The 20997-nt window shown below is 44.9% G+C and overlaps 1 protein-coding gene across 1 annotated transcript in view; it reads right to left on the minus strand.

The window, feature by feature from the left end:
- Positions 1–3676: 3676 nt before the first annotated feature.
- The window catches only part of LOC147123265 (uncharacterized), a 160395-nt gene continuing 143074 nt past the window's right edge, over positions 3677–20997 (minus strand). The window contains exons 8-10 of the mRNA XM_085969947.1: positions 18984–19082; positions 12476–12585; positions 3677–5321 (exon numbers count right to left, since the gene is read on the minus strand). Of these exons, the coding sequence (XP_085826073.1) occupies positions 5282–5321; positions 12476–12585; positions 18984–19082 (249 nt within the window). The 3' untranslated portion in view covers positions 3677–5281. The remainder of the gene's footprint in view (positions 5322–12475; positions 12586–18983; positions 19083–20997) is intronic.

Here is a 20997-nt window from a genome sequence, read left to right on the forward strand (position 1 = left end):
CGCCTCTTATTTCTCATTGTAGAATCATAGAATCATAAGAACATAAGAAACAGAAGCAGGAGTAGGCCATTCAGCCCTTCAAGCCTGCTCCAATAAGATCATGGCTGATCTTCTACCTCAACTCCACCTTCCCACACTATCCCCATATCCCTTAATATCCAAAAATCTATCAATCTCTGTCTTAAATATACTCAACGACTGAGCATCCACAGCCCTCTGACACAGCACAGAAGGAGGCCATTTGGCTCATCGTGTCTGTGCCGGCTCTTTGGTAGAGCTATCCAATTAATCCCACTCCCCTGCTCTTTTCCCATAGCCCTGTAATTTTTTTCCCTTCAATTATACAATTCTCTTTTGAATCTGCTTCCACCACCCTTTCAGGCAGGGCATTCCAGATCACAACAACTCGCTGTGTAAAAAAATATTTCCTCATGTCGCCTCTGGTTCTTTTTCCAATCACCTTAAATCTGTGTCCTTTGGTTACTGAACCCTCTGCCACTGGAAATAATTTCTCTTTATTTACTTTATCAAAACCATTCATGATTTTGAACAACTCTATTAAATCTCCTTTTAACTTTCTCTGCTCTAAGGAGAACAAACCCAGCTTCTCCAGTCTCGCCACATAACTGAAGTCCCTCATCCCTGTTACTATTTTAGTAAATCACCTCTGCACCCTCTCCAAGGCCTTGACATCTTTCCTAATATGTGGTGACCAGAACTCAATACAGTACTCCAGCTGATGCCTAACCAGTGTTATATAAAGGTTTAGCATAACTTCCTTGCTTTTGTACTCTATTCCTCTAATAATAAAGCCAAGGGTCCCATAAACTTTTTTTAACAGCCTTCTCAACTTGTCCTGTCACATTCAAAGATTTGTGTACATGACCCCCAGGGGTCTCTGCTCCTGCAACCCCTTTAAAATTATACCATTCAGTTCATTTTGCTTCTCCTCATTTTTCCTACCAAAATGTATCACTTCGCACTTCTCTACGTTAAATTTAATCTGCCATGTGTCTGCCCATTTCACCAGTCCTCCTGAAGTCTGTTACTATCCGCCTCATTGTTTACTACATTTCCAAGTTTTGTATCATCTGAAAACTTTGAAATTATGCCCTGTATACCCAAGTCCAGGTCATTAATATATTTCAAAAAGAACAGTGGTCCTAATACCAACCCTTATACTGGCCACCAAGGAATTATTAGATTTTTGTTAGGTAAGAGTATAAAGGAATATGGAACAAAGCCGGGTAAATGGAGTTGAGGTACAGATCAGCCGAATTGAATTGTGGGACAGGCTCGAGGAGCTGAATGGCCTACCCCTGTTCCTCAGAGGCCATGGAAGTGAGAACTCCAGATGTAGAGAGCACTTACCCCTGCACTGCCCCCTCCGATGTCACTAGCATTATAAAGAGAAGTGGAGATTCTGCCCATTTCTCCGATGTTAGGCCGGGACATAGCGTATTAAGATCCCAGCCTAATTTCCAACCCTTCCGGTACACCCCTGTCAGAGTTAGAGCAGGAATGTACCAGAGGGGCCAAGGATTCTTGGCATCATATTTGTAATGATTAATGAAAATATGTAACAAAACTTAACCCAGTGTAAACAAATTTCATCATAATAAAAGCAAATTTTCAATTAGCAATTCATTGCTATAGCTAGGAGTTCCATCTATTTTTACTAAGTATTCCTGAAGAAAATTATTCAGTCACATCTTTTGGCCAAGCATGCAGAGTGGATTGAAGATTCCATCTCATGCAGATTATCATTACACAATCATCAATGAATGTACATCTACTGTATAGACAAAACAGAAATAACAATACATCTCATTCACCTGCTTTCAGAAAATTACTTTGGGAAGAGTTCTTTACATATTGGTTGTTCATCACTAGATGTTGTCACCTCTGTTTACTGCCAGTTGGAGTACCATTACAGTAATGAGTATTGTTTTATCTTTACAAGCATCTTCCATTATCAGCAATGAGGCATATTCGCCCTGACAGCAAAGAATTCTGTGCAGCTGTCAGGCTTTTGATGCGCTTCAATGCAGGTTCGTTTTAGATTTTTTCAATGCCTTATTTATACAGAACAAAGGGCGATGAATATCTCTCTCTCTCTACTTTGCTTCAAGTCTGTGTTTTATAGTGCTGCTTGGATCCAAAGTTCTGATACACACAGATGCAGTAAGGTCTGCTTCTGCCCCATTTAGACTGCTTACCAGTGCTATTGATCTGAGATGATTCCAGTTTCTCCTCAGTTCCAAGTGAAGTGCACTCAGCAGATCACAACACCTACCCACTACCTTTACTGACAACTAAAATCGTAATGTGCAGGAAATTTGAAGTACTTCTGTTGATAAAATTATAGCAAAAACCTCAAGGTATTGGTATAATGATTTTCCTATTGCTAGCATTTACGCACTCTGAATCATCAAGAAAATCCCAGAGACTGAACATTACTTTGGATTGCTTTATAAATGCAATGGGGCCAAAATTCCTGGGTTGGGGTACGGCGTATCTTGGGTGGATCATCCAGGGGATGGCGGGGGGGGGGGCAAGAATTTGGGCAGAGCCCAGATCCGCCAAACGTTTGTCCCATTTGTCCTCTATTGGAAATTCCAATGGGGGGTGGTGGTGGCAGGGGGTGCAAAGAACTTACAGAGCTAAGGTATTTGATCCGAGAGTGGATCTGATTGCAAGTCCTTGTTTCCATTCAGGGAAAAGTTTTAAATTTGCAATGTGCTCCTCGGCCCGATGAGGGCCTGCAGTTCCAGTCATTGGAGCAGCAGATTGTCCTCTGGGCACTTGGGGAGGGCGGGCGCCTGCCCGATTATTAAAATGACCCTATCCCCAGTCAGTGGCTGGAAGTCCCACCCTGTCACAATTCCAGGGCTCCAGAAATGTTGGCCCTTGTATCACTCCTGACCAATTAGAAATAACAGATGTGAGTTTAAGACCCAGGACTCCGATTACAAAGACCATATGATTCTGTAACAAAGGCAAAATGTAGTCTGAGTATGACTGGCTGTTACCTAGCAGTTTAAGTAACTCCCTTTGACCGGCAGGAACGAGGCAGTAGTTCCCTGACGGGCTGAACCTACTGTCCTGTTCCTGTCCACCACCATTTTCCATGGGGCTTCCGCACGAGTCGGTCCAAGTGCCCACCTGTTTCAGGCAGGAGCCTAATTCTAGTGTGCTAAACAGGATCCTATGACGTGCTTAGGATCCCAATGCAATTTGAGGTACCAATGGGTAGAGTGTGCAACGTGCATGCTCTGCCCATTGGTGTCAGGCGTTAAGCATCCTAGCCAGTGGTCCTTAAAGAGACCACTACAGGACGCTTGAAAACCAGGTTACATATATGCTCTTTTTGGCCCCACAAAAATCTTGACACGCATTGTCGACTTGTCTGCTGATTTAGCGCTTGCATCTCGTCAATCAAAGGGCTTTGGCCTTGCACCAAGGACATCAAGCGGGTGGAACAATCTCCCCGCCTGTCTGGTATCTCCCCGGGGTTAAAATGTACCCTGTGGTGAATATGTTCTGCTGCTCTATGACTATTATTAACCTTTTTTGTTATTTTTTAAATCCAGGTTGATGCTGGAGGGGATTATTTTTAAATCACTGGAGGGGGGGATGTAGGAGGCTTATGTTTTTGTAAAGAGGCAATTTATAATAATATTATATACATTGAGAGAGTTTCTCAGCTTTTAATGACGCATAGACCTCCAGTATGGGAGGGAGTCTCAAAACACTCAACTTGCAAGAGAGTCCCTAAACCGATGTTAGAAAATTATTACAGTGGTAAATCACAATCAGTTGCATGCCCACAGCAAGCAATTTTACTCTGGTTGCATGGATTTTTTATTTTTATTTCTCGGGAGTTAATATCCATTACTCCAGAAATAAAAATCATCAGGGAGGACTATTACTATATTACACCTTATGGGGAATGTACAAAAAACATGAACAATTCAGGAAGCAGCCAAATGTGAAACCGAACAGAAGGTAATAAAAACTGCAACATTACATTATCTAATTGTAGTGCCAGTCTTTTCATACGTTTGTGTGAAATCCAAGTATCCTATTTCTTATGTTCTTATGTACAAGGCTCTCTAAATGAGGATATATCACCGCCCTTTTCCTTGGTGTGACTTATTGTAAGGGCACAATGGAAAGCAAATACTTGCTCACAACACAATAGGCGCAAGTCTTGTCTGGTGCACTAATCAGACGGGCAGCAGATGTCGTGATCATGCCACCCGCCCGGCGAACCAGTGAGAGGTCCAAACCATCTTGGTGGATAGGCCTCATTAGTATGCAGATGGCGAGCTGGGATTGCCAAATGGTTACTCCGAGACAACTCGCTGGTCGGGGAGGGAATGGGAAGAACTGCTGGATTGTTGTTAAAACCCAGCTGGTTCAGGAGTGTGAAGGGAACATTCCGCTCCTACCTCCTTTGGCCTACATGTGACTCCAGTCTACACTATGTCGCTGAATGTTAGCGGTAGCTTTTCCACGAGGGGTTCCCCAATCTCCTGTCGGAGGTTTGTTGGAAGATCAGCAGAAACGCTGGAGAAACGCCATGAAACGGCAAAGATTTCGCTCAAATTATGGCAGGAAATTGGGAGAAGCTCCACAGAAATCCCAGAGGATAATGTCCTCAGATGATTTACCAAGCAAGCCACTCAATTATACAAACTTTCACTACAATCATGGAGAACAGCCTGAAAGCCTCCAAACTTAAACATCAAATTGGGTCCCTTCTTAAAAATTATTGTTTGGGTTACTTTGCTTTGCTACTTGGACCCTTTCAAATCTTCCACTCTGATGGGGTTGAGGAGCAAGGCTCACCACCAGTTCCTTGGGGAGCCGCTGTCTCATTACCAAGACAGCAGTTGGCCTGTGCCTTTTGCTCCACTTCTCAAGGGACATTCCAGCAATTTCAGGGCAATATAAAGGGGGCCGGTACCTGGCATAACAGGTCTCCAATTTCTTTTTCTTGGTCTTTGCAACTGGGGGCTAGGTGTTCCCAGGAAAATCAACCCCTACTTGTGTGTATGTGTCTTGGCAATGTGGGGGGGGGGACTTTTTCTGCAATTCCACGTCTGAACAACCAAAATCTTTATTTCCTGATAGTGTTCTTGCTATATGTAGTTTTTAATTTGCCATATCATTCCATGCTGTTGAGTATTGTCACTGTACATCAAATCAATTACCACAATTTACAGGGTTGCATGCAGTCATCAACTAGGGGTTCTTTCCTTCATGTTTCCTCGTCTTAGTGTTGCATGTCTAGAGTGTGACCCCATAATCCTTTTCTGTAGAATTGAAAATAATTAATAAACAAGTTAAAGATGAAATCATAGCCATTAGTGAACAAATTCAAGCTAGCTTTTTATTTTAGGAGATGCAATAGTGTAAACGTCAGTCTATGAGTTAGAAAATGCCTGCATACCCATCAGGCCAGAATAGCAGCAAGGGAGGTGTTTTAACTAATTGACCTCATACGGTACATAAATGGGGACAAATTTTCGAAAACTCCGCTCCCGTAGCAGAATCTTGCTCAAAGTTTAGTGCTGGGAGCGGAGTCTTTGAAGATTTACTGCAATCACTTAAAGCACCGTCTCTTTGTCATCTTCAAGTAGACAGGTTTCTTATATTATTATAGCAGCATTTTGTAACACAAAACATTTTGGTGTGGGGGAAAGAGAAGGAAAGAATCAACAAAATCATTTCAGATTATCTGTGACAACACCAACCAATAGATCATTAAAAAAGAACATGGTTATTCTCCTCCACCACTACCACCCCTCCCCCCGCCCCCCACTTCCCCTCAGTCTCTTTCTCAAATTGGACTCAGTTTGAGAGTGAGATGGATAGATTCTGCCAAACTAAGAGAATATAGTTATATTAACAGCACTTCTGGCGATGTGTCATGAAATACAAGGAAGAGTCAGGAAAATGTGATTACCCTCCTACTTTTGAGTGGTCCTTTTGAAAGTGTGGGTTTACCGTATGTGATCCCAAGCGTTACAGATATCCATTGAAGTAAAAGCATAAAAGGCAGCAAATTTCTTTGCCCTCCCCCATCCACCCTCACTTCCAACAAGTACAAGGAGTTCATGGACTTCTTTGCCACTAAGATTGAGACCATCCATTCAGCTGCCTCCGCTGCATCCGTCCCTTCTCCTTGCCAATAAGATAAACTTCTCCGATGGGTGCTGCCTGACCTAGCCCTGAATGCGCATCTTTCTCCAGTTTCTCTCCTATCTCCCCTCATGCCCTCTCTTGCCCATAAAACCCACCTCCTCCTCCTCTCCTGACAACATTTCCACCTAACTGCTGACCACCCAACTTCCCTTCCTGGCTCCCATGCTATCTGAAACTGAAAATGGTTCCCTATCCTCATGAATAGTCCACCTCCCTTTCAAAACCGCTGTCAGCAACCCTGCCTCAAAAAACACCCTCAACCCCACTATCCTTGTTAACTACTACCCCATCTTCAGCCTCCCTTTCATGAGAACAAAAGAATATAAGAAATAGGAGCAGGAGTAGGCCATTTGGCCCATCGAGCCTGCTCCGTCATTCAATAAAATCATGGCTGATCTTCTACCTCAATTCCACCTTCCCCACTATCCCCATATCCCTTGATTCCCTTAATATCCAAAAATCTATTGATCTGTCTTGAATACACTCAATGGCTGAGCCTCCACATCCCTCTGGGGCAGAGAATTCCAAAGATTCACAACCCTTTGAGTGAAGAGATTTCTCCTCATCTCCGTCCTAAATGGCCGACCCCTTATTCTAAGACTGTGATCCCTAGTTCTAGACTCCACAGCCAGGGGAAACATCCTCCCAACATCTATCCTATCAAGCCCTGTAAGAATGTTATATGTTTCAATGAGATCACCTCTCATTCTTCTAAATTCTAGGGAATATAGGCCTGGTCTACTCAATCTCTCCTCATAGGACAATCCCCCAAAATTACTTCTCCAAAGTCCCTGAACATGTTGTCGCCTCCCATATCCGTGCTTACCTTTCCCACAACTTCATGTTTTTGAATCTCTCCATCAGATTTTTATCCCAGCCACAGGCCTGAAACAGTCATAATCAAAGTCACAAATTGCACCTTCTATGACTGTGGTGCACTATCCCTCCTTGGCCCTCTCGACCTTTCTACAGCCTTTGACATGGTCAATCAAAGCTATCGTTTTCACTTCCGCCACAAACTCCACACCGTTGCCACTGATTTCATCCCTTTCCCGGCCACTGTCTCAGGTTGAAGCGACTGTTTGCAACCTCAACATCTTACCTGTCCTCGAGCTGAGTTTCCAAACACATATCCTCTCCATCACAAAGACCGCCTACATCCACCTCTGTAAAACTGCCCATCTCTGCCCCTGCCTCAGCGCACTGCTGCCGAAACCCTAATCCATGTCTTTTTCACCTCCAGACTATTCCAATGCTCTCCTGGCCGGCCTCCCATGCTTCACCCTCCATAAACTTGAGCCCATCAAAAACTCTGCTGCCCCTATCCTAACCCACAACAAGTTCCGCTTACCCTTGTGCTCGCTGAACTACACTGGCTCCCAGTCCCCCAGTGTCTCACATTTCAAATTCTCATCTCCGTGTTCAAATCCCTACATAGCCTCGCCCATCCTATCTCTGTAACCGTTACCAGCCCTACAACCCTTCGGGAACTCTGCCTTCCTCCAACTCTGGCCTCTTTTGCATCCAAAATCTTTTCACCTCACCATTGGTGGCCGTGCATTCAGCCATCTAGGCCCTAAACTCTGGAATTCCTCCCCTACACATCTCCGCTTTTCCATCTCTCCCTCCTCCTTTAAGACTCTCCTTAAAACCCAGCTCTTTGACCAAGCTTTTAGACACCCCTCCTAATATCTCCTTCTTTATCTGATTACGCTTCTGCGAAGTGACTTGGAACATTTTGAGATGTTAAAAGCACTATACAAGTGCAGGCTGTTGTTGTTGTTAAAACTATCAAGCAGAACAAGGGGACATTATTGACCAAATCTAATAGCTTAGGGGGAATGACTGACATTGTAATAATGTCAAGCTCACCACAGATTGACACACATAGTGACATGGGAAAGTCACTGCACCTTTGGAAGTCTTGAACTGACAACCTTTGTTATTTGGGATTCAATAGGCCTTTTCAGTAACTCAATTAGAACAAGAACAAACTGTGTAATTGATCTGAGACAGTTAATCCTTTTTTTGTATATTAGGTGACATAGTAACAGAAAGAGCCAGAGGCACTATCCTCTCCTTCCTGAGAACCACTGTCGAAACCACAACAGATATGTGGCAACCAGAATTTCTGGCTAATTCTCCAGGTGTTTCTGAAATATTAGCAACAGTAGGCTTGTGGGTTTTCAAGCCACTCATATTTTTCACATCGTTTTTATATTTACTAGTCTATCTCCTGTGGCACTGAACACGGGGAGTCAAGACCCAGTACAGTATTCAGGTTAAGCAGGGTTAGAGAGTGGGGGAATATATGGACCAAGGAAGTGAAGGGGGAGGAGGAAGATGGGAATGGGAGAAGGAGGGGGGTGCTAGATGAGGGGAATGGGAGAAGGAAAGAGAGAATGGAGAATAGGGGAAGAGGGAGATCATAGTGAGAAGGGGGACTGGAAGAGAGAGGAGGAGGCTAGGCGAAGAGGGATGGGGAAAGGGCCATAGGGAAGAGGGCGGGTGGGGGGGTTGGGGTGAAGGGGGGAGAGGAAGAGGCAGAAGGGAAAGGAAGAGTAAGGGATGGGTGAGTGGGGTGGGGAAGGGGAATGGCAAGAGGAAAAGGTGACAGGGAGTGAGCAGGGGAGGAGGAGAGGAGGGGAGGTAAAGAGAAGAGGGGCGAGGGTGAGGATGGGTGAGAGGAAAGAGGGAGTGGAGGAGCATAGCTAAAGAGAGATATGGAATTTGGGAGAGATATGGAGAAGGAGAGAGTGAGAAGCAGGGTTAAGGGCAGAGGTGAATGGGTGAGTGGGAAGTGACAGAGGAGGGGGTGGGAACAGGTGGAGCAACGACAGGGAATCTACCTTAATGGGGGCACTGAGCTGGCTACCTCACTCAGTGGGGGACTGGATGACCGATCAACTCACTCACTGGGCAGGGGGAGAGGGCAGGCCACAAAACTCACTCAGTGGGGAGGGAGAGCTGCTGGCCCTAGAAACTCATTTAACAGGGGCAGGGTGTAGAGCAAGCCCCCACTCAATCAGTGGGGATGGGAATAGGAGGAAGAGGCAAGGCAAATTTCTGCACTGGAAGTACGGGTCTGGGATGTGGAGGGCCCGGAAGACACCAAACTGCCAGAATACAACTGCAACAAATACCTTTTGGACTAACGTTACATGATCGTTTAACATTGCACAGCCCTATCATAGCAGCACCTACTGGTGTAGTATGTACTTCAGGTATGTGCTTTCATCGCAGAGGGGAGAGGGGGAGCCACCGGGGGTTGGGGGGGGGGGTAGACATGGAAAGTAGAGGAGAGAAAGAGGAGTGGGATGGGGGTGGAGGAGCAGGGACAGTGGTGGATGACGAAGGATTAGATGGCACTGGGCCTGGACAAACTGTCCTTTCACTGGAAGTGGGAAGTTGCACTGGGCCAGCGTGCAATTCCATCTCCGTGGGGTGGAAGAGATCATTTTTCTTGTCACGTGAGGAAATCAGTTCAAGGTAAGGGGCTGGAAGACAATGGGGTAGATCATGAAGTCAATGGAAATTAAAATCAGAAGAGATGTAAAGCGGGCTGCCAACTCGCAATCAACCATTATACATTATTGCATAAAGTCAAGTTGTATCCCGAATCATTTCTTAACAGTTGGGAGGGGGTAACTTTGCTTGTCACACGGTGAGGTGAGTTACTGCTCACAAAGGGCAGGATTAGACCCAAATTTACTCTGTGGGGGTGGAGGGACAAGATTCAGTTTAGCAAGCAGTGGAGGTTTGTACTTAGGGGAGGGGAAGGCCAAGTTTGTGCTCTGTGGTGGGTGGAAGGCTCAGTTTGTGCCCACTGGGTATGGGAGGGTGAAGTAAGGTCGGCTTTGGCCTCAGTTGGGGCAGAGTGGAAGGCCAGGTTTGTCCTCAATGGGGGTGGGAGCAGCAGGGCCTCTTTATCATCAGTGGTGGGTGGGGGAAGGCTGAGTTTGCCTGAAGTGGGGGAGGGGGTGGGTGGAAGATTTGGTCAAATTTCTGCCATGTGGGGAATGGGGGCTGGGGGCTAGTAACCGGATTTCTGTTCAGTGGAGGAGGGGTTGGGATGTTTCTGTACAATGGGAGGGTGTTGTCGGACTTCTTGGAGGGAGAACCTTGTGTACTGATTTCTGCTCAGTGATGTGGTGCCCTTATTTCAGCACAATGGGGAGAGGACTGTGCCCTAATTGCTGGTGAGTGTGAGTTGTTGTGCTTGTTTCTGCCCGGTGCATGGAGATTGATGGCTGTATTTCTACACCGTTGAAGGGGTGAGGTGGGGTTGATTTCAGCATGGTGGGCAGTGGAGGGGAGGTGTCCTGAATTTCAGTCAGAGCAGGTGTAGGAGTAGTTCCTAAGATTTCTGCTCAGTTATGGGGGGCTGTACCATGCTTTTTGTTCAGTGGGGTGGTCACCTGCCCAAGGTTTTTCAGTTTCTTAACTTTCGGTTTCTTAGCAGAGCAAACAGTTACTGCTCTGGTTTTCGAGCTTCCAATCCTTTCTTGTCACGTCAGTATGCCCTTGGCAATCACAATTTTCATCTCTGGTTACTAGTTGGGTGCGTGTACCAATATCTATTGTCATTTCTCTGTTCAGTGGGTGGGGGTGGTGGGGGAGGGGGGTGGAGACTGCTGTAATCTCTACTCAGTGTTTTGGAGTTGGGATGAAATGGTAGTCTCCTCAACGACCATCACATTTTCCATCTCTGGATACTGGTCTCCTGAATACAATGGAATCTTTGCTAGTGGGGTGGGGTTGTCCATATTTATGCTTATGGGGTTGGGGGTTTGCTTTGGTTGGTCAGTGGTACAGGGAGGGCTTGAGACTGTCCACCATCTTTACTGATTGTGTGGTGTCGTGGAGTTGCGGGTGGCAATGATCCTGCATTTGTGGGAGTGGGGAGCTTTTCCATACAGTGGGTGGAGTAATTAACATTGTGGGGAATTAGCTTCAATTTAAACTTATGGTTTTGTGGGTCTGTTTGGATGGTGCTGCAAAATGTTTCTTTTGGGCTATCCGGCTTCCACTCGTTCATTTAGCCTCGCTATGCATGGCTGTTTTTCTGCATGTACATTTTTGCATTAGCTGAATGATGAATATTAAACGGCTAACTTTGTTTTTCCTGAAGAACATTTTGTTACTATAGGGTAGACGTAGAGAAGATGTTTCCACTTGCGGGGAATCCAAAACCGTGGGTCATAAATATAAGATAATCATTAATAAATCCAATAAGAAACTTATGTACTCAGAGAGTGGTTAGAATGTGGAACTGGTTACCACATGGAGTAGTTGAGATTATTAACATAGATGCATTTAAGGGAAAGCTAGATAAACAGATGAGGGAGAAAGGAATATAAGGTTATGATGATAGAGATAGATGAAGTAGGGTGGGAGGAAGCTCTTGTGGAGTATTAACACCCGCATGGGCCAGTTGGGCCGAATGGCCAGTTTCTGCGCTGTACATTCTATGTAAATCTATGTAATCTATTCAATGCCAAATGCTTTCTGATTACTTTGAACTTCGAAAACTTTATTCTTCTCACTTGTGCATATCTTTGATGAATGGGAACATGACTTTTCTTCTTAAGGGAATAGCTTGGGATTTCTTAGGGTTGAGTCCTGGGTTGTCACATAACGTTAGGGCTGCCTGACTGTAATCAATTAGTCACATACTATTATGTTCACCATTTGAATCTTGAGAACACTTACTGTCTTTAACATATGATAGGTTAGTAATTGTTGCACTATGAGTTAGAGCAGTAACAATTTTCTGTTAAATAAGATCTCTACAGAATATTGGTGGGGAATTTCCTCGGAACTGCTCCCATTCTGTCGTCACAACTTTGCCGGAAGTGTGGCAGAAACCCCAAAGTTATGGCGGTGGAGTGGAAGCAGCTACAAGGAAATTCCCGACCATTATGTTTTGCATTGATATTAGCCTATTTAAACAATAAAATTAATTAAATTCTACACAGTTGGTGGATTATTTTCTATAAGTATAAACAGATTCAAAAGGTGGCGTTTTGAACTTTGGAAATAAAGTATAATATACATCAATATTGCATCGTATTGAATATCAACTACTGTATAAAGGAATTGCATACATATGAATTCAAACTATTGCAGCAGTACCTCCAGTTATAGTGAATGAATCATTCTTCTGGAGCATCTGGTTCATTAATAAGTCCTAAGAGGTGATAGACAGGTCACTAACAAAGTGGAAAGTGAACCATATTCACAATAGCTGAAGTCTATTTACCTATGTAACTCTCGATGTTTTTGCCGTTCCAATAGCATCGTTATCAGATGATCAGATGAAGCTGCAAGTTTCTCACTCCCACTTTGCTTTTGTCTCTGTTTTCCCACTTCCTAAAGAAAAAATGAGGCAAATCACAGCACATTAAAAAACACCAGCTTTACAATTAAGAATGAAGAGCATTGCTTTAATGGGAAATAAACCAATGACCTTATTGTTGAGTCTGTATGTTCCAGTTAGGTTTAGGATCAATCACTGGACACAGACAACAAGAATAACTTTTAACAGGTCTTTACTATTCGAAGGTCAGGGCTGAACTGCCCAGCAAATCCTTGCACAACACTTATATACTGGTGTGGTCACCACCGGCATTACAGTATTACAGTATACAGCAGCCAAGAGAAAGTAGTACATCTCTTAAGGTAGTTCTCTTAAGGTGGAACAGGTTACATACACCACAATCCTCCCTTTTTAGCTTAACAGTTATATCCCCATTTAACATAACATAATAAAATATATATATACAACTTCATGCAAAACAGTTCAAAGATTCAGTCTCTGAGGAGGCCTCCTGATTCGAGTTGGATAACGCCTTTCAGGGGTCTCTGATTCTCGTTGCTGGGGTGACTCATCTAGTTGGTCTCTTATGGATTGGACATCATCATCAGGTACATTCACTTCTGAGGTAGATGCTTCAGGTTCACTAACTTCTTTCACGGTTGTCTCTGCCGTAACCATGGGTTCGACCCTTGTTCTCGATTCTACCAGTTGGTCAGCATGACGCCGTATTACATTTTCACCAATATCTACCGTGTACATCAGGGGTCCTTGTCTGGCCCGAATTGTTCCAGATTGCTATTTCTCGTTTTTATAGTCCCGGGCTAACACTGGTTGTCCTATTTCGAAACTCCGAGTGGTCTTGTTATTTATATGCTGGAACTGTTTGTTTTCAACTTCCCTCCGCACATTTGGTTTTAACAAGTCCAACCTGGACCGCAACCTCCTGTTGTAGAACATCATGGCAGGACTTTGGTTTGTCACTGCATGAGTGGCGTTTCGATATGCCAGTAGGAATTTGTCCACCTTGTGTTGTAGTGGAATCTGATCTTCGCTCATGGCCTTTATTGCTTTTTTAAACGTTTGTACAAATCTCTCGGCCAACCCGTTTGTAGCCGGATGATATGGGGCAGAGGTATAATGTTTCACCCCATTCTTCTTCATGAATCCCTGGAATTTTTCTGACACGAACTGCGGTCCGTTGTCTGAACATATTTGTTCTGGCAATCCATTTCTCGCAAATATTGTTCTTAACACCGCGATCGTCTTTTCCGAGGTAGTGGTAGTCATCTTAATCACTTCTGGCCATTTAGAATGTGCGTCCACCGCAATTAAAAACATGGAGTCCATGAAAGGACCAGCAAAGTCAATATGTACACGTTGCCATGGGGTTGAAGGCCATTCCCATGGATGCAGCGGTGCAATCGGAGGTGCATTTTGCACTTTGTGGCACCCTGAGCAGCTTTTCGTCAGCTCCTCTATCTGTTGGTCGATACCCGGCCACCACACATAAACCCTAGCAAGGCTTTTCATCTTGACTCCCCCCAGATGACCTTCATGCAGTTCCTTTAGAACTCTCTCTCTTAACTTAGGAGGAATAATCACCCTTGTTCCATACATCAATGTTCCTTGACAGACGGACAGCTGTTCTCGTCTTGCTGAGAATGCCGGTAACAGTGGATCACCATGTGCTGGCCATCCCTTCACTGTCACTTCGTAGACCCTGGACAGTGTCGGGTCGTTCCTGGTTTCTCTTTCAATACTTGCATTGGTGACTGGTAAACATTCGATGATGGTCGAGTGAAATAACTCAACAGGGTCAACCGTCGGTGCCTCCTCCTCTGTAGGTAGTGGCAGGAGCGACAGCCCATCAGCATTACCATGCTGCTTTGTACCTTTGAATTCTATCTGATATTGATGTGCCCCTAGGAAAAGGGACCATCTCTGGAGTCTCTGTGCTGTCATCACCGAAACACCCTTCTTAGGGTTAAAAATGGATAACAACGGCTGGTGGTCTGTCAGAAGCGTAAACTTTTGGCCCTGCAGGTAATGATTAAACTTCTTTACTCCCCACACAAGGCTGAGAGCCTCCCTATCTATCTGAGCATAATTGCGCTCAGCGGAGGTCAATGAACTGGATGCGAACGCAACTGGCCTCTCCTGGCCATTTGGCAACTTGTGTGAGAGTACTGCCCCAATACCATATGGAGAAGCACCACAAGCCAAACGAATAGGCAGCGTTGGGTTGAAGTGAGCCAACACTTCCTCTGAGGTGATCAATGCCTTGCTTTCGCGAAAGGCCCTCTTACAGTCCTCGCTCCACTTCCATGGTACTCCCTTCTGCAAAAGAGCGTTCAGCGGGTGCAGCACCGTGGATAAATTTGGCAGAAACTTATGGTAATAGTTAATCAACCCTAGAAACAACCTCAATTGGGATACATTATCCGGAGTGGGAGCCTTCACAACAGCTTCGATCTTGTCAGGAGACTTATGAAGCCCCTCCTGGTCAATGACATGACCACAGTACGAGATCCGCTTCTGAAAGAATTCACATTTCTGGCGATTAACTCGAAGACCATATTCTTTCAATCTGGTGAGCACCAGTTCCAAGTTTGCAAGGTGTTCCTCGTCATCATCTCCTGTAATCAGAATATCGTCCAGGTAACATTGTGTACCTGGAATTCCCTGTAATACCTGCTCCATGGCCCTCTGCCAAATTGCTGGAGCCGATGCCACTCCAAAAACCAGTCTATTATACCGGTACAAGCCTCTATGCGTGTTGATCGTGAGATACTGGCGTGACTCTTCTTCAACTTCCATCTGTAAGTACGCCTGCGCCAGGTCTATCTTGGTGAAGTGTTTCCCGCCAGACAATGAAGCGAAGATATCCTCAATCCGTGGAAGCGGATACTGCACCGTGTGAAGCACCGGATTAACAGTGATCTTGAAATCACCACAGATGCGAACCTTCCCCGGTTCCCCCGGCTTGTTGCTTGATGAACGCTTCATGACTGGGACAATGGGCGTGGCCCACTCACTCCAGTCTACCTTAGGCAGTACTCCTGAACGTTCTAGCCCTTCCAGCTCAGCTTCCACAGCAGGTCGTATTGCATAAGGTACCGGTCTGGCTTTGAAAAATTTCGGGTTTGCATGTTCTTCAATCTTGATGTTTGCCGTAATTCCTCTCAGTGTTCCCAGTCCTTGTTGGAACACCTCTTTAGCATCGTCCAATATTCTGGACAATCGCTTAGGTTTGACATCTTTTGTACCGGAATCTACCGTTAGTGCTTTTAAGGAATGCCAGTCCATATTTATTTTCCTAATCCACTCCCGTCCCAGTAGTGGTGGACCTCCCTCAGGTAGCACATATAAGTCCATTCCTCGGCTTTCTTTGCCCTTGTGGACCACCTTTACCTCTATCTTCCCGATGGGGTATACTCTTTGCCCCGTGTATGTTTTCAATACAATCTCCGCATCCCGTAGGGGAATATGTGGGAATAACCTTTTGTAATCTTTCTTATTCATGACCATCAATGCCGATCCAGTGTCCAATTCCATCTTCACTTGGACTCCTGCTATCTGAAGTGTGACCCAAATTGTTTGGAGGTCTGCTTCCTTACCAACATTGTGTACTCTTAGACTACCCAGTTCATTACTGCTGGCGTCTGAATCTGACTTCTGTTCGTTTGAACTGTTCTCTGTGACCTTGTGTACCTTTTTGTACTTTTCCTGCGGTGACTTTTTGTTGCTGGTCTTCTTTCCTGACCGGCATACTTTAGCTATGTGACCAAGCCTGCCACATTTTCTGCATTCCTGATTTTTGAACCAGCACTGGTTCTGATCATGTGTTGTCTTTCCACAACGATAACATTTTACTGTACTCAAGACCATTTGATTGGTACAGAGTTCCGGTGACCGTAGCTGCATTTCCGCAGTGCCTCTTGCTGCGGCTTCTTGCGATGCTGCAATAGTGACAGCTTTATCAAGCGTAAGATCATTCTCCTCAAGCAGTCGCTTTTGTGTTCCTTCTTTTAACAATCCACACACAAATTTATCTCTCAGCGCATCTGCTAGCCCTGTCCCAAACTGACAGTACTTCGATAGCTTACGTAGTTCAATTAAAAATTCAGCGTTGCTTTCGTCTTTCAACTGCGTTCTTCTGTAAAATTTAAATCGTTCCGCTATCATCAGCGGCGTGGGGTTTAAATGATTTTTCAGGACAGTAACAATATTCGCGAAGGTCTGATCCGCCAGTTTAATTGGTGATAGAAGGTGCTTCAATAGCCCGTATGTCTTCGCCCCCATTGAGCTTAATAAGGTTAATGCTTTCTCATCATCTGGTACCTTATTTGCTTTACAATAAACTTCCATGCGTTCTACATACGTGGTCCAATCTTCGACATCACTATCAAAGGTATTAATGCTCCCATGTTTAGGCATCCTTGCAAGTTTAAATGGCGGCTTCCCGCGCTTGTCTTCTTCCCCCGCCTACTATAATGGCGGCTTCCCGCGCTTGGCGGTCTTTCCCGCGCTCGTCTTCTTCCCCCGCCGACTACAATGGCGGATTCCCGCGTTTGCCTTCTTCCCCCGCTGGCTGCAATGGCGATTGCCTTGCTGCTGCCGTTCTCGCCTCCCCAGCGGTTCTCACTCCCCGATGCTGCTTTGCCTTGCAGCCCCGCTTGCAGCCCGGTCCTTTACGCCGGCTGCGTTTGAATTCTCCGCGGCTCTCGTGCCTTAAGCTTCTCAACTCCCCGATGCTGTTTTGCCTCGCAGCCCCGCTCGCAGCCCGGTCCTGTACACCGGCTGCGTTTGAGTTCGCCGCGGCTCTCGAGCCTTAAGCTGCCCCAGTCGCTGCGCCTCTCGGCCTCGATTGCAGCCCGGCCCTTTCTACCGGCCGTGGTCGAGCTCTCCACCCTTATTCCTCCGTTTTCCCTCCCCTACTCCACAGCCAATGCGGCCGACTTTCTGCTCGTGTCGCTGATCGGCTTACCCACCACCGTGGTAGAAGGGATGATCACTGCCTGTCGCTGATGGAGGGCTTCGTGGTCAGAATTCTATTTCTTTTTAACCCGGGTTCTCGATGCCTCCCGTGCGATGGTGCTCAGCAGGATGATGAGGGCGGATGCCTCTTCTCGACGCCCGTTTTGAGGACGAAGCTGCCTTGGATGTAATTTTGCCGCAGGGTAAGATCGGACTCGTCGCCACTGTTGAGTCTGTATGTTCCAGTTAGGTTTAGGATCAATCACTGGACACAGACAACAAGAATAACTTTTAACAGGTCTTTACTATTCGAAGGTCAGGGCTGAACTGCCCAGCAAATCCTTGCACAACACTTATATACCGGTGTGGTCACCACCGGTATTACAGTATTACAGTATACAGCAGCCAAGAGAAAGTAGTACATCTCTTAAGGTAGTTCTCTTAAGGTGGAACAGGTTACATACACCACACTTATAACCAACAAGTCTATCATCAAGGAATGAGTTAATTCTCCATAAACCACAATCCTTCCTTTATTTTTTATCATACATTGAGTTTCTCATTTTTAATTTAATTTTACTTCTGAACAATCTTTTACTAGAATTTTAAACTATGTCCTTTTCCTAAATGTCAACAAAGCTGATTTCCTGCAAATATTTAAAGGTGTCTGTTGTAAAACAGATTTAGAGAAATTTACAGAACCAGAGATGATCCCTTAATCCTGGATAGAAGTTGAAGGGTGCCTGTACTCTTACAGTGAAAAACTGAATGAGAAATAAAATGACCAATTTTATGAATGAGTTCTCCTGGTGTGGAGCCTTGCCTATCAGAACCACAAATTCAGAGACTGAGTCACACTCTTCATGATTTTTGTTCCATTAATCTTAATGGACAGAAAATCAGAGGGAGCACATCGAGAAGCATGATTTCCTGATATGTGCTCCAGGTGGGAAAGCCTCCCTGCAGGAAGCATATATTTGCAAAACTGGCCCATAAAGCAATTCCATTAAACAACAGAAGAATGTGAAACGAAAGGAAGAACAAAAGATAATGATAAAGAACAAATAAAGGACTGAAAAGCAAGATATGAGGGTGGAAATCCAGGACAACTTGAGATTAGAATTTTTGTAGTCCAGGACTCGAATGCTCCCAATGGCTCAGTGAGTAAATTCGCCACCCAATGAATAATTGAGAAATAGAGACAAACTCAATCTAGGTAGTCACAATTGGTCTCAGTATTCCTCACCTACAGAGAACAGAAATAATCCAGGGTTCCTGCTCTTGATCACTATACAAATTGCATGTATATGGACATCAAATTTGGCTGTGATTCTCCCACAGTTGAATAGCCTACTGATACTCACTGACTAGGTCCACACACAAGAGTAGGCACTTATTGAACTACCTGAGGGTGGTTACAGCTATACAATTCAGCACGTTGAAGAGAGGAGAGTAACTTGTATCTGTTACTAACCTGGACTGCATTAAATATAGCACGAAATGCTAATGATTGACTCATCTGATTTATGCTGTAGAACTCTTGAGCAACTTCACTGGACAACTCAAGTGTAACCTGCAAATATATGTATTTAAAAAAATAAGATTTAGCACACAAGGGAAGAACAATAGAGCATTGTAAAGTTTGGAACATCATTCTGTAGTGTGAAAAAGTTTCACCAACAATCATACATCAAAAGCATTACCAAGAGCAGCACCACACCATTACAACTTGACCTTTCTAAATTTGGAATAAAATTTCATAGCAATAATAGTAATTTCTGTACCATCTAGCTGACTGATACTAATCCTAGATCATTATCAGGGATGCCAGGAAGCAATAATGGTGGCTATTGGTAATTGGACAGGCTCCACTGCTAGTGATGGAATGGGTATTAAATATAAATGACTTGCTACTGTAAGCATATGGCTATTATATCACTGTTTGCTTAATAAATTCACTTTCCTGGCACTGGGGTTCAGGAAAGGTAGTTAAGTCAGGAGCTGAGTGGGGGTGGGGGAATCAAAGGGACAGGATGAGAAAGTTCTGTCGAAGAATTTAGGCATGTCCTCCTTCCCAAGCATCCAATGCAATTTAACGTGCACCGTGGGCCAGCGCATGTCCATTTTTTCTGCCGTGATTGGAAAAGCGTGTCCAAATTTACAATATACATTGCCAGCTGGTGTGGCTCCCTGCCAGCACCATGGATTTATAAATTTACCCTTCAAACTGCAATTGCAAGCTAAGAAATACCTTGTACAAGTTTAGCATAACTTGCTTGCTTGCTTCTGTATTCTATGCCTCTAGAAGCTATGGTTTATTTTACAAATTCAACTTTAAAGAAAAAATCAAATTATAAGGGAAAAACTGCCACTGCCTCTCTCCCTCTGCCCCTCTCTCTCTCTCCCTCTCTCCCTCTCCTCTCCCCCTTCCCCGCTCTCCCCTCCCCTCTTCCTCCCCTCTTCCCCCTCTCCCCTCCCCTCTCTCCCTCTCCCCCTCTCCCCTCCCCCTCTCTCCCTCTCACCCTCTCCCCCTCCCCCTCTCTCCCCCTCTCTCCCTCTCCCCCTCTGCTTCACAGGTGTACACGATTAGCATTGACCTTTTTCTGTTAACAAACCACATGTGGAGATAATCAGTTGGCTTCAAAATTACACTGTGTCTTTTTTAAATTGTAGCATTAAATGAAGAAAGACACAACTACTGGCTGCCCGTTTCTCGCCTGAAAACTGGGCAGCTGCAAATCGACCACCTTGACCGCTCCATTGGTGCCCAAGACTCTTTTGATGCAATTTTAAGGTGGGCCTGCAAATGGCTCAGCAGCCCACCTTCCTGTATTTGATGGGAGCCTGCTCAAATATGCCAAGTGCGGTCCTACGCTGGTTGGAATGAGCACAATCCACAACTTACTGTGCAGTATGGAGGTAGGGTGTCCATGATTCCTTGTCAGTGGGGGAGGGGGCAGATCTGAGGGGGAATGGGGGTACTTGCTTATCAGGTGGAGGGATGGGAATCTTTTGGTTCTATTTCCCATTTTATTTTGCTGATCGTTTTGCTCAGATGTTGGGAATTTCACTGATGCTTCAGGGATTGTTGCTAATTCATCAGCTGCTTCAACTCATTATCTTTCAGCCATTGTCTTCCAAGAATTTTTGAGAGTTCTCTGTCTGATTTCAATGGAAATGAACTTCAGGCGTGTTCTATAATGAGCAGGTGATCCACTCCATTAGATTACCACCCAAGCAGTGGAGGTGAAAATTATCCTCACCGTTTCCAATATATAGTAGATAGAAACAGATGTAGAAAGACACTTCCAAATTTTTAGGCACATTAGCTGAAACTACAATGTCTGTTTGAAGGTTCAGTGTCCAAAGGATTATGTCGCATGTGTGAGGTTGAAGTCTTATTTCGCCTTGTGTGTTAAACTGTATGCCAGATGCTATAAATCTGAACTTGTTTATAAACTGCTTGAACTTGTTCCACAACACAGTAC

The sequence above is a fragment of the Somniosus microcephalus genome, chromosome 2 (genome assembly GCF_052327205.1).
Source record: "Somniosus microcephalus isolate GS21.2 chromosome 2, FLI_Smic_1.0, whole genome shotgun sequence".
Lineage (NCBI taxonomy): Eukaryota > Metazoa > Chordata > Chondrichthyes > Squaliformes > Somniosidae > Somniosus > Somniosus microcephalus.